We start from the raw sequence: 15,896 nt of genomic DNA, 5'->3' as shown, positions 1-15,896 counted from the left end.
TAATTGAAATAAAATAAAATAAACCATTTATATTAAACTTAAAGTAAAATACAAATCAATACTTTTTATTTTCTTATTAAAATAACAGTAAAAATAAATTTTAATTACAAATTATTGTAGTCAACAAAATAATAAGTATTTATCTGTGTCAATACATTATTTATAACTTAGTAAACAGTTAGTTACTAATGATTATTTTACAATAAATCACGATATTTTCCATTCCATTTTTAAACAAAAAAATTCTAATTTTATTAAATTTAAATGTTATTTAATAATAAAAACGACAATTTTTAATAAAATCAAATTAAAATATCTTAAGAAATAAATTAAATTTATGTCATTTTAAGTCCTCGTGATTGATATTTGGCCAAAATATTTTCTACGTAATTTTAAAATTATATAATAAAATAACTTTAATATTCATATGATTTATAGAAAAATATTTTATATTTTTAATTACATGTCGTTCTTTAATTAATTTTAGCATCACAAACTAAATAAGTCTTATTTAAGGATAAATTAATTAATAAAAATTAAATGTATATAGAAATGAATAAATACGAATAAGTTTATACATCTATTTTTTTTTTTATTTAATAATAACTTCGAGTACGTTTTATTCAATATTAAAAACCTTGTTTTCACTGACGCATTCTTTTAATAAAATTTTTGAATCTTATTTTTGTTTATTTTATAAGAAAAAAACACCTAATAGTTATATTTTATAATACAGTTACGTTTTTATCAACTTTATAGCTGTTAACATAAAACTATTACCTACATAATTTACAATAAATTATAATTTAAATTTATTTGAACGCCCTCGCGATATTTGATAATTCAGGTTATCTTTTACCAGGAATGTAATTAATTAATTTACATAAATAGGAAATCGCAATACCCATTTGATTTCATAAAGGTATAATGTTAGAGAAGAACCATGCTTTCGATAAAGCCCAGACAGACGTGCGAAACGTTTAAGTGTTCGTATATTTCATTATTATACCTCCTGATGCACTGGCGCTCGGCGGAGCCGTGTTGGAATTATCCAGCTCTCCTAAGATTTCTTTCCAACCAGTCGGTGGATCGTAAGGGCCTAAAATTTGAAAATCCATCATGATATCGCACATGATTTTATATTTTTAAAGACTCCATGTCGTTTATCTTGGAATAATAACTCATAAACATTTCCCAATTAGCTTTATTTTAATATGGTAACATGGGTTCGGTTTGAAAAAAAAAAATATTCTTATTGTACACTTACCAAAAGGTAGTTCGAACCTAGCATCAATCAAAAGATAATGTCCTGTAGGACACCTGGTACCAGTCACTACACCGTCGCTCATTTCAAGTTCAGCATCTAGTGATACCCAATCTCCTTCACCATCCTGTACAGTAAATAAAATATGTTTTAATTATTAATTTTGTGAAAAATAATATAATAATACCTAGATTATAATTATTATCTTTTAATATATAATATTATAATACAACGCATATCTCATAAAGTTTCATAAGTTATTCAAATAAAATAATACTTTTGAATTAAAAAAAAAAATATGATATCTGTAGTCACTAGTCGTGTAGTCGTAAATAATTTAGCTATTATTGCATTATCGATCTCTATAAACAAGATAACAGCACAACTAACCACATCACTCTAAAATGAACATGAATAACTATTATTTAAATTATATAATTTTACCAAATGTCCATTATTTAAAATGTTGAAATATTAAAAAAAAAAACTATATCTTTAAAACAATTAATCAAATAAATATTTATGTGAATTTACAATATTTATGAAATTGTATAACTTATATATAACTTTTTTTAAGCCATACCACATAACTGTATCATGTCTGTCTCTATTATAATACGTGGGTAGTACAATTACAAGTAAATGATAATATCGCCATAAAAACTATTTTTTGTTATATATTAAATTATTTTACTCATAAATTTAAAATTAAACTATAGGTACATATATTATAATTGATATTGAAAGTTTATAAATAACGAAATAACTTCAGAACAAACTATGTATTGCTTTTTTATTAAAAGCGTATAAGATATGACTAGTTTACATAATAAACCTATTTAAATCTAAATTGTAATTTTCTCTGTAATATATCTGAATTCTGAACATCGATGTTCGTGACAACGCACAAATAGCATATTAATTTCACCCTAATAACCAATTAGATCAATAAGCAAATTATATAAGTGAAAATAATTAAATAACATGTCTAACCATCAAAACATAAGTATTTCGACTATATGAAATAATATAATACATTTATACATATAACATACACAAAATATTACATCTACGTAACAAAATATCATATATTTATATATCATTTTTTTATATCCTCTAACTACAATAGAATAAGTCTCAAATAATATTTTATTTAGTAAGACGTTTTTCATTAAATATGTGATTTATTAGGTACATAAAATTATAGACTTTGATCGATTTCTTTGAGTTTCTGAATAGTGCACATAGAATTAAAGAGAAATGTCATATACACAACCGTTTGATCAACTATTTTTCAAGTTTTTGAGTAACTAGATTTCTATTACTTTAATGATTAATTACCTCGTTGGAGTAGCGCACTGTTGGTAAGCTGACCATGTGGTATCCTATTGCGTAGTCCAAGAGAAACCCTCTCCGCCACACTTCCACCAACAAACCCGAATTAACGTCGTTTGTCTCGCTATACAAATTAGATATCATTTAATAATCAAAATATATTAAATCATTATACAAGAATAGGTTAATAAAAAACACAAGGTTCAAGGTTCAGATTTTAGAAAAAACAATTTACCAATTTTCAATAAAGCCTTTTTAAACAAAATTTAAGATTTGTGATTGTTTATTTCATAAAAATATGTTATAGACTTTTAAAAAAATATTTTGATTGGTTCAAAATTTAAAAAAAAATTAAGCATATAATATATAGAGTTATAATATGATATTCGTGTATACTTCTAATATATTTAATAAAAATATATTAAATGGATAATATATCATAGAACATAATAAATCCTACTTTGAAACGTTAAATACAACTTAACCATTGATTTAATTATAATATTTTCATGATAAATCATAATGATATTATTAATTTTATTCACTTGTATAAGCATTATTATGATCTAAAATCTTTACTAATAATAATGAATTAATGAGGAAAAATTAATCTTACAATAGAAAGTCCTGTTGCCAACAAGGATTTGCTCCTTTGACCGTGACGGTAGTACACTTAACGTTTTGAAGTTTTAACGTGGCATATGTACTGAATTGTGGCGCTAAAACAAACCAAATCTATATTTTTATTTGTCCAATATAATAATATTATTATTTAAAATCAAACATAAAGATACTTAATGTACATACAACACATTTGTGTAGCAAAATTGCCTATACATAACGCCGTGTTACTAATTTTTTAAAAAATTATTTAAATAAAAATAACTAAATAACTAATTAATAATATTTCATTTAATTAAAAAAAAAAAACTAAGCAGTAAGACCAATATATTTTATTCTTTCAGTATTAAATTTATATTTTTAATTTGTCATAAACATAAATTTACATTTTACAATAAAATAGAAAAAAGAAAGAAAAAAAAACAAAATAATGTTTACATGTGCTATTCAGCAAAGTTTTAAGTTAGTACGAACAATTTGACCAATTAATAGCTAACATATGAAGCGTTAAGTAAACAAAAAAAAAAAAAAAAAAACATAAACGATCGTATATCTGAACCTAAATTTTCAAACTTTCAAAACTGTCAAGTCATCAGTCTCTTTGTGTCCACAAAAAAACCCATAACAACGTTGTGATAATAGTACAATAAAATTATGTCGAGATGAAAAAAAATGATATTCATAGTACTCACCTTGGTCTCCAACATAACGAGCCATTTTTACTGAAAAAAAAATAGTAATGAAAAACAATTATTTCAAAAACATATCTAAAACAGTTTAAAACTGTAAAGCATACATCTAACTGTTAACTTAGTTTCTTTAGAATAATAAAACGGTGTATCACTGATTATAATATAAAGATTTTAAAATTTTAATTTATACGTAGTTTTAGGTTGAATTTAAAATGATAACTACACTATAGGATGGTTGAGGGATTATCGTTTCTAAGAATAGCTAGACAAGGGTTAAGGTTTAATTGACTGAACTAAAACGAAATAAGTTTGAAAAACATTCTGTACGTTACCTTTAACGTTGAGGAGGGACATTTTTGTGTCAGCTACGATTTTTTCTGATTAATAACTAAAACCTAAAATAAAAGAAAAAAACAAGTTTATATTAATTTGTTATATTCATATATACATATATCATACATTATATTATAATAAACGTGTTTTTTTTTTTTTTTTGAATTTCTACTATATTTATAACAGTTAAAAATATGAAAAAATACGCAAAAAGTATTAGATTCTTAAAAACCATTAAAACTTTAAAACATTTGAAAGTAGTTGGACAAAATTAAAAGTAATCCCTAACTTAACTTTAAACCTTTGGAGATTTTTCGGCTTCAAATAAGAACTTCTTTACATTTTTTCCAAGTATTTGTTATGAGATTAATTTTTCATATAATATAAGCAAAATTAATTATCTGTGTTCCGGAAAAATTTAATTTTGACAACTTGTATTTACAGTAAATGAGTTTTCCTTTCTAAATTACCATAGAAAATATATTATGTATATTGTACAACGTAGAGTATTCTAGTCTTTCTAATTTCATAATCCATTACCGGTTCAAACATAATATGACATATTTCATTAAATTCAAACCATATTTTATAATTATAAATTGTATAAAGTAGACAAAAAATGTCGACTTGGCAACGCACATAAAAATTCATCAGTTATTAGTTATAATTTACAGCGTATTTAATTACTTTGTTAACACACATAGGTATTTTATTATTAATTAAAATGTCTTCAAAATTATATCATTAGATAATATAAAATATAATGTATTGTATTCAAATAACGCGTTATATTTATTATAATTTTTCAAATAGTATAATTAAAAAAATATTACTAGTTCTTAATCTAGTCAAAGTTAATATTGGTAAATTAGTTATACACAATAGAGTAAAAGCAGGGTTATATGAATAATTTCATAACACAAATTTACTATTCAATACTTTTAATTAACAATTCAAGTATTCGAGTACATCAATATAAAATACTAATAAAAAATAAAGTCAAATCATTTGTTAATATATTTACTGAATTTTTTGGTTTTACATTTTGAATGTCATTCTAATGTTAGATTTATATTATATAGCAAATAACTATTATATTCAAATGACTAAACATTGAAAGTGTCAAAGCTATCTCATTTGAAGGGTTAAGACCATAAAGAGTTGAATAGAATGAAGTTTGATTTTCAGTGTAACAACAACCACAAAAACTGTTTTTTATTTGAACCCGTACAAATGTGAAGTAATATTTTATAATATGAATCTCTCATTCTACTTAAAATATTAGTAAATGTAATATTAAGATGTTTAGTTCATGGATCACAATATAAATACAAATATAATTCAAGATATATAGTTGCGCATTATTTAAGTTTTTAAAGGAATATGTAAACATACTAATTTTGAAAAATAACACTAAATTGTCGGCATCAGTTTTATAAAAATTTTATTGCGTTATGTTTATAATTAGGTAACAAATGGAACGCTCCAAAAATACCCAAAATTATTTTTTCTATTAAAAGAAAAATTTAAAGTTGATGCTATAATTTTTAAATTATTTATAAAATCTTCATAATACTATATAATTTATTAAGTAAATTAAACAATTGAAATAACTATTAAATAATACTGGCCAAATAACAATGATGCTCCGTAGTTATAAATGATAATAGTGTTTATTAATTATAATACTATAATTCATAATATACAAGTTTAAACTATCTAATTAAGAACGACATTGAATAAAATTTTCAATAATTTATAAACATATTTTTTTTATTATAATGATTACGAACTCGTGTAAATAGCAATTAAATAAAATCTCACTAAACAAGTGACGTTTAAATAAACAAAACGTGTACCAACGTATTTATTTATCACACCACAACAAAAAACCATGCGATTATTATATTTAAAACGCCATTGATATAATGACGTGATTTCCGTGGTTTAAATGGGAATATATTTAGGGAAGACATAAATACCAACAAATTATAAGTGTCTCATGCCATAATTTTTAAATAAATATCATAAATACCTATTTTTTTAGTATTAGAATAAATATTTAAATAATTTTCTTCGGGAGAAACAGAGTATCTATAAACAGTGCTTTTTGCACAATAACTTATTATTAATAGGTAAAGAGGATATACTACAGTTGCATATATATATATATATTAAAATAGCATTATACAAGTAAAGGAAATAGCCTATTGGGGATACTTTAGTTCTTCATCAAAAATACTAATGTGATAATAATGTTTTTCCAAAAAATCTTAATACTTAATTAATATTTATATCTTAAAAATAACTCTAAATAACCAAACAAATAAAATAATATTAATTGTATTATTGTGAAAATTTAAAATATTCGTAATAATAATACCTATTTAATTTAATATATAATTTAACTACCAAAACACTTTCAAACAACCTAGGTACCTATCTCATTTTAAGTATGATGCTTATAATAGTGTTACGATTCATAACTATATACCCACACAGCGTACAGACTACAAACTAATGCATACATAGGTACTTTTAAAACACAACTTTGGTAATTATTTTTTTAAACTTAATAGGAATTAGTGATATATGTATAATTTTGTAGTATAAAATAATGTATAATATAAATAAAATACAATTATTAAATTATGAATTGTGATAACATTAAGATCTATGAACTATATAATTATATCAGTGATAATCAATGATGGATTAATTTCATGATACTATAAAATGTTTCTCAGAAAATGATAATTGATAATACTATGTCTAATGTATTATTTGTGCTTTTAACTGTTCCCTCTCCCCTACATTTTTGGGATTAAAACTAGACAGAGCACACAATCATAACTATAATAAGAAGCAGGACTCGATCCCCACTTTAACCATTGCTTAATCTACAAATCATATACCTTCTACACATGCTTAGTTCTCGATAAAATATTATTTATATATTGTATACAATATAATATTATAATATATTTGTTGTTGTTGGTAGTTCATAGTTAATGAACGGCAATAAATTTCGAAGCTATTATTTATTTATTTTTGTTATTACTGTCCCTATACGACAGTATCGTTATTCTTTGTGTAATGTTAAATAAGCTGCTTCGTCGGATACGCCGAGTCTACCGCACGGAACACGAGCAATACTGTCATACCGACTGCACCTCTACAGCCTACGAGATAGCGAGGAGGTTGGTTGTAGGTGGAGAACAGACGAGTAATTTCAAAACCATAGAATACACGGCAGAGCGGCACAGAAGTCAGCCGTTTAGTGTACCTAATAATTTTAATGCGAATATTTGGTATATAATATTACACGAACGTCGTCGTAACACGTTTGCAGCCCGATCCAGTTGATAAGACCTCGCCACCGACGCATCGCATGCCAGCCAACCGACCACGTTTGACTACCGTTGATAAGTACAGTATAAATAAAACACGTGCGATTACCGTGTCATACATTCATACACACACACACACACACACACACACACACATTCACTACCCTTAACGTGTAAGCGTGTATACTGCACTCCACCTGCACTGCATGTTATAATAATAATAATAATAATAATAATAAAAATAAAAACACGAGTGAACTTTGCTAGCTACGTTTCATATAAAACCGTGTAACGGCGGAGTTCAAGCACTGCGCGAACGCATAAACGATTTTTGCGCGTCACGCGAAAATTAAGATATATTTGGTGTGGGTAAGGGTCGCAACGCGTTGAATGCGAAATCGGTATTATATATACGATAGAGGTTTATAATATATTATAGGCGTGCGTGTACGCTTGTGCACGTATTTATGTGTGTGTGTGTGAATATAGCTTCAGGTAGGTAAGTATATTATACGGTATACGTATACATAGCGGGAAAAGGTCGAGAAAAAATGAATAAATGAGTGAGCGAAATCGTACGTATTCGTTTGTTACACATATTATTTTATACGCGCGTGGTACCTCCTGTACAACGGACTCGCGACAGCCGCGAAAACAAAAATGAAAAAATCAACGGCCGATGACACGCGAGCGTGTAACCGGTCACGGACGGACGCACGGTTCCGTACATGTCGTAATAACACGCCATCCCGCGCACGTCGAGACCTCCGTGCTATACGCATTAATATACGTCGTGTACCTATAGGCTATAAACATATGCAGAGCCATACGAGTACGATAACATTATTGTACAAACATTATTATATTAAACACGGCCGATAGAACCGCCACTGTGTTTTTTAATGACACGTAATGTGTGTGCACGCGGCCGACCGACGTGTGTGCGCGCGTAAACACCAATCGATCGTTCTGCGACCGGTGCGCGGTGGCACATACGCCATAGATAACGTAAACGTCGCGAATGTACCTTTTGCGTACTGCCATAATTCGTGTATTAGCATATTAATGTTGTATGTCAAATCGCTTATTATTACAACAATAGCAGTTAATATGCAATGTAATACACTAATACGCAAGCGTATGTACCGTACCTACCTACCGCAATGACGTATAATAATAATAATAATATGTAAACGCAGTATAGAACGGGAAAGATAATAGGCACTGGGAGCTATAATTCGCTAAAAAATGTTGATTTACTATTAGGATAGTAAATACTATTTAGGATACGATTATTGTGTATAAAAAATGTTTTAAAAATTCAGTCAAGATTCGTGTACAATTAAACTAGTTAAAGGTTAAAATATGCAAATAATCGTCTATCCAGTTTTACCTCATACCTGTGGCAAGACACTCCACAAATATTACTCAATTTGCACGCTTATTAATCGTTGATACACATTTATGCGATTTAATTGATCAACTTGAAATAATATTTATTGAAATAACTTGTATACTCACAATATGTTTATAGATACTCGTATTTATAGGGATAAAATGCTAAAAAAGATATTATTTTTTATTATTATTATTATTATTATTATTATGTATTAAGAAAATTGTATTACATCATGACTTTACGATTGAACGAGTTAGGTGTCCAATGACACTACTTTAACTTGAATGATTTTTGTTTTGTTAGCTTGTTTTTATTTTTTTTTATTTCACTTTTTTTTAGTTTTCTGTAAAGACGGTCACGTGGCCAATTACGCTATATAAACGACGATAAGAATTATTTGGGGTAGCTTTATAGAAGAGAGATTTGATATTAGAAGATTAAGGTAAACTTAAATGTTTGAGTAGAATTTTTCACAGTGAGTAGAAACAAGTACTGAGAAGGTTGTTACGAAACAACCGTCACTACACTAAACAATCCTTCTCAGGACCACAAAGTCGACAACCAATCAGAACATGGAAACAAAACAACGCCTTCTATATAAACCCGCCACCCCACACTCACCATCCCCGACAACCCTAATTATGGGATTAATGAAAGGATTCACAAACCACCCATTCATTCATCGCACAAAATCTCTAAACACGGCTATGAAAAAGGTAAATTTTAATCAAGACGGAAATACTAATCATAAATTCTCAGCATAAACACGGACCAAACGATAACAGATACCATACCGATAGTAAACACAGATGGATGCGACAACACACGCTAGGCTTACTAGTCAGTACGGAAAACCGTATACGAGTATATACTAGTGGCGGTCTAAGAACGACAATCCATTCTTCCTTCATCTTCAATATTTCAACATCACTAATGAAGATCGAAGACGTCCAAATTAGTATCCAATAGACACAAGCCAGGAAACTAACAAATAATCTGAAAACGATAACCATCCACCGGCCAATGGCGGCTCAAGCACCAGCGTTCTAACGAAAAGTGTCACGCCGTAATTGAACATAGGCAGTGTACTAGTACGAATCATCCGGAATAATGACAACCGGCCACTTGCTTAAGTATCGACGAAACCACCACCGATAGCGTGAAACAAGACACGAAGACGACTTCCGGTACTAGTGACTTGGAAGGATAAGATCAACATGCAGTGCCTGCCACAACTACCGTCATCCGTATAACGACCGACCCATTTCTCCCTACCCGACCACTTACCTTAAGTATTGTTACCCGAGCTTGATTCAACCTTCCAATAAGCGCTTGCTCAAGCTACGCGCTGCCGTTGATCAATTCCATCCTCATTAATTGTTACCCATGTTATTACATTATATTCACTAATCTAAATAAGACCGCATTTTCGTCTGGTTATATCCAAGCACCACTGCCCGCATTGACTAGCTTATTTAAATCCTACCAACGCTTTACTCGTTCCATATTAAAATGTGTAAACAATTAATTATAAGTGTAAAATATAACAAGACGTGATACTATACCTAAAGAGTTATTATTTCATGATACTGTAAGCCACCACAGATCTTACTGCTTTAAGGTAGAAATTGTTATAGTCGTTATGAAGACTGATGTTGCTAACGTGCAACACTTCTTTGGTTGATAAGTGTAAATTGATTGACCAAAAGGTTTTGAATAAATTTTGATGCTGTAAATCATAATTAGTTGCCTATAGGCTATAAAGGAGAATTTTGTCATTGAATATAATATTTGAACACAGAAGGTTTCTTAAACTATAAAGTTTAGAATACTTTTTTTAGTTTTGATGTGGGTAACCAAAGTTAGACGTTTATCAAGATGAATGACTATGTATTTAACCTAGTTAACAATAGAAATTATTTAATTATTGAATGTTATTGGATAACTGACTTTTGGGCATCAAGTCAAGAAGATGTGTGATGGTTTATTTTTATTCACTGTTAATCGGATTTATAAAACCAGTTCTATAGTTCGTTTGTAATTCTAAAAGTAATCAATATAGCAACATTGATAAATGGGTTAGAAAAACTTGCTAATTCCTTGAAAAGATAAAATACCTTTTATGAAAAATAATCTTTAACTGATCTTCATATTAAATGTATGCATATCCTTAATACGATATCCGGTATAAATATTTGAATCTATAATATCCTAGGAAAAAAATATCTATTTAAAAATAAACTAATGGAAAAAATAATTTTTTTGATAATTTTTTTTTTAATTTAAACTTTAAAATAGTTTCAAAACAAAATAATTACTTGGATCGTTTTTACTTAGACTATTTTTTCCTGCTTGAAAATATTTTCCTCGGATATTACAAATATGGATATTTTTACCTAGATTCACTTAATACACAAGGAATACATTGAAAATAAGTAAAATAAAATTAGAACAAATTAAGTCCATGACTAGATTCACCCCATTATACGCAGATGTATATTTTTAAATAGAGCCGCTTTTAATAAATACTTCCAGTAATTTTAAAAATTCTTAGTATTACTAAAATAAAGTTAAAAAGTTTACTATACAGCATAAAAATACAGAAAACAAATAACGTAAAACATAAAAATAAAATAACAATTTATCTATCTGAAAAAGGGACTTGTGATGATTTAAATTTATTACTAATATGATATTTGATGTATGAAAATTAAATTTTCACTACTTAATATCATAAAACCAAAAGTTCTAAATATCCAGTTATGCAATCATTGTTACCAATATAATAAGAAATAAATATTAAAATGTGTGTGCTCTACTTCACGTTTTCTTAATAATAATATATCATACATGTATATAAAGGTAGAGTTTTGCAACTTCAAACAGAAGTTTGCCACTTCCCACTGGAAATATTCTCAACAAAATGTGTCATATACTCATATAAATAAAATCCGCATACACCTTTATCATTTTTATAAATATCGATGTTAAATGATATTATGATAACGTGATAACTAAAAAAATATATATAATATAAACGATGAATGTGTTATTTTTTTTTTACTCATGACTTTCCTCCCCTCTCCACGATGTTCTCTATGCACAATTCTGTTAATATATATTACACAAATTATACATTTATACTTACACGCAGTTAAACGTGTGGCGTTCGTACGACACCTGAACCAACAAGTAACGCCAACAAAAAGAGTCGCGTGTGTGAAAACGCTATCGCACATAATACTACAACTACAATAAACTAATAGTATGATATATATTGTAAGTAATATATTATAATGATTTAAAACACGATATATGAACAACGAGGTTATGTTTTGTATTAAAAAACGCGTCATGTTTTATATATATATATATATTATTTATGTATGAGAGCGCGTTTATTACTTGAACGTTAATAAATAAAATAATAACATTATACTGTATATATCATGATATATACGCCAAACGCACGCAAATATTGTTTTAATATTGTTTTGTATATAATTGTCATTTGTCATACCTACGCGTTTAATATAGGTACGGACGTACCATAAAATATATTATATTGTTTTATTGATAATAAACTGGCGGTGACTAACCGCAGTGGTTCTTTAACGTTCGCGGCGCATCTGTGCAAACCGCATATCATTTACATCACTACTACATAAACGCCTCGGCAACGGCGCTTCGTTCATGTTACAAACTATTTTTTTTTCTTTGGTATTATTTAAATATATTATATGTAATAAAGTATAATGAGTTTTGCTTGTTTACTCTTCGGTTCCAACTCTCACTAGGTTAGGTTAGGTTCTCTAGTCGTTCTATTATTTTTTTATTTTTTTCACTATTTCCGCTCCGAGCAACCATCGGCTGTAAAACGAAATTTTCATTTTTACACTAGATGGATACGGCAAACCATAAAACTCACATCCACTACACTATATTTGTGAGGCGGCGGCACCCTGGAGGGTTCGATACTCTCCGTGTAACCCCTACGCGTCTGAAAATTAACCAACCGATCAATCAATCTTTTATTTCGTATTTTTTTTTACCCTTTTTTCATCATCATTCTTTGTGTACGATAAAAAATATTCTACAATTTTATTATTATTTTTTAATAACATTAAAACACTGTGTTTCCTTTATAATGTTCATTCGTCTTTCAAGTGTGCACCAAACACTCGTAATATGATATGTGTATTAGAGCCGCGTGATATGACGTCATACATACGCAAGGATGATCTGAGAGAAGGTTAAATGTGCGAATAATGTTTTACTATGAGGTGTAAACACACAGTCTGACCGTAATAATAATAATAATAATTACTATATTATTATAATATACATGTTTGTGCGTTACCGTCCGACCGGGACGCGTTTTTCTTTTTAATAACTCTTCATAGTCTTTAGAAATTGTCGGTTGTCTACCACCGCCAATACCACTACCACACATTTGACCTCACGCGTGGTGGGCGGTGGCTGGAGGCCATCACTAGAAACCTGCATCATCGTGTGACTGAACGATGAAACTACGGACGGCTGATGTGCCAATGTAGCTCGTGTGGAAATTCCGATAAACTATACCCTTTGAAATTAAACATGAAAATTTCATTATCTTATTAAATTAAAATATAAACCCCTATTGATTTAATGAAGTTTCCAACTCTCAACAATATCCACTGGGAGAAAAACATTATGGTATGAGTAGTTAATAATAATTGTGCTTTCTCGAGCGTGAGTAAATTATGATGTATCTTTCAGAATTTAATTTAATTATAAATTCAATACACTTATAATAATGACAATAAAAAAAAAACCGTTTGAATTTATATTTTATAACATGATTACATTATACCATGATATTTTAAAAATTACTGTTTAAATAACGATAAATAATTGTAAACATTATTAATATCTATAACATAATCATTAAATCACTATGGTTTGAAAATATATATACAAGTATAAGGTTTTTCAATTTTAAATAAAAAAATAGATTATTGAATCCCTTACTGCATATATATAATACAAAATAAATTAACTTTACTCGTTTATTTTATAAATAAATGCATAACTGTACAAAGTATAAATAATATCAAACATTCACTTTCTTACAAAACTAGGTAGAACTATTGTATTATTTAGTTTACAGCACGCACGAATTTATTATAGATAAAAAATGTAATAGGTAACCTACCTAATATAAATATTTGATACATCCGAATTAATGTCACATAAATAATGCTACATAAAAAAACAAATACAAATTCACATGTGTTGTTCCAAAAAATAATAAAAATTGTCCTGATACGGAATTTAAAGGGAATAGCTAGAGATTTTGTATTTGAAAGCAACTTCTGTTTATGTTATATTTTATTTTCCTAATAAATTTATTTCGTATTGAAATAAGTTATACTAAAAGTTTTTAACATAAATATTCTATAATCTGTTATAGCTTAAATTTATAATATTTATAACAATATCATATAATATATGATTTGACAATAATATTAATCGGAGAAAATACCACTTTGTATATAAATCACTATTAAAACAGTTTAAACGTCTTAAATAATTGTACGTCTTTAATTAATCATTTATTTTAGGGTTTATGAGAATTACAAAATTAATGAATCTCTCTTTACTAGTTCCGTTTAATTTTGATCAAAGTTATCTGAAACGGTAATTGCGATCAGGAAAAGGAATATGATAATCATTTTTACTATCTAAATATTAGTATTTAATATTTATTACAGACGTTTAATTTAATTGAAAAGTTAATTTTAACTGAATAATAATTACTAAAATAAGATTCTTCTACTTGAAAACAAATAATGTTTTAGTATAACATATTAATTACATCAAGGATTCCAAAATTATCGATATTTATCAATATTTTACGAAAAATAATATTAGAAATGAATATTTTTTCAATAGATTCAAAGTATAACATCTTAAAAACTGAGTATTACAGCTTATAATATAATCTGTTATTTATTATTTGCTTTTATATTAAACTTGATGTTAACTGAAAGAATAACATCCTTAAAAAAACCAACATTTTATTTTAAAGATTTAAAAATAATCATTAAATTATCCTAAAGCATTATTATGACATTTTGAGGTACTTGATATCAAAAAACTACTCATATTAATAATTTTCCAGTTGACAAAATTCAGTTAAGCAATTATTTTTATTTATCTTTCTTCCATACCACTTATTTTGTAAGCGAAGTAATTTAATCATAAAATATAAAAATATACCTATATATTTTTAAATGTATCTAAATTCTAAAATAATTAATAACCAATGAAATAACGAATTCTGCCGTTGAAAACAAAGCATAAACGGTTGTGCGTGCTGACCAACTATAAATACATAGGTATTGTTAGCAAAAACAATACCCATCGTTATATAAACCAATACAAGAAACGATTTTCTCAACAATATTTGTTTTATGAAACGACATGAGTTTGTCTAAGTTTCAAATTAGAAATACCCGAAACTATTGGTTATAAACGTAAGACCTCGACAATTCTAAAACTAAAGTTCTAGAAGGATAGTAAAACAAGGATCAGAAGAATAAAGAAGAAAAATACTTGTCATTAAACCACTGAAATTTGTTTTACACTTTCAATGTGACGTTCAATTGTCATTGGCTAACAAATCTAGTCAGGTGAAGAATAAAAACACGTACTCTTACACCTTATCAACAAAGTTTCATTTAACTCTACAATACAACATTGAACTAATATTCTTTTACAATTTATAAACTAATATTTTAATAATGTTATTCAATTTATAAATATTTTAAATTAAATTAAATGTGTATATAAGTTATAAGTAATAAAATTATTTGCGTATCGTTTAATTTACTAAAATATAAAATTCGGTCTAAATA

At 27.3% G+C, this 15,896-nt stretch overlaps 1 protein-coding gene across 1 annotated transcript in view; it reads right to left on the bottom strand.

The window, feature by feature from the left end:
* Nucleotides 1–15,896, bottom strand: part of LOC112599888 (phorbol ester/diacylglycerol-binding protein unc-13-like) — a 35,967-nt gene that overhangs the window by 13,787 nt on the left and 6,284 nt on the right. Inside the window, exons 2-7 of the mRNA XM_025346978.1 lie at nt 4,245–4,307; nt 3,913–3,942; nt 3,216–3,318; nt 2,606–2,723; nt 1,268–1,391; nt 1,010–1,099 (exon numbers count right to left, since the gene is read on the bottom strand). Coding sequence (XP_025202763.1) covers nt 1,010–1,099; nt 1,268–1,391; nt 2,606–2,723; nt 3,216–3,318; nt 3,913–3,942; nt 4,245–4,266 — 487 coding nt within the window. The 5' untranslated portion in view covers nt 4,267–4,307. The remainder of the gene's footprint in view (nt 1–1,009; nt 1,100–1,267; nt 1,392–2,605; nt 2,724–3,215; nt 3,319–3,912; nt 3,943–4,244; nt 4,308–15,896) is intronic.

This window comes from Melanaphis sacchari, unplaced genomic scaffold, assembly GCF_002803265.2.
Source record: "Melanaphis sacchari strain LSU unplaced genomic scaffold, SCAv2.0 Contig0_pilon_pilon, whole genome shotgun sequence".
Taxonomy (NCBI): Eukaryota; Metazoa; Arthropoda; class Insecta; order Hemiptera; family Aphididae; genus Melanaphis; species Melanaphis sacchari.
The sequence above is the reverse complement of the archived record's forward strand: the minus strand, read 5'-3'. Positions and strand labels throughout refer to the sequence as shown.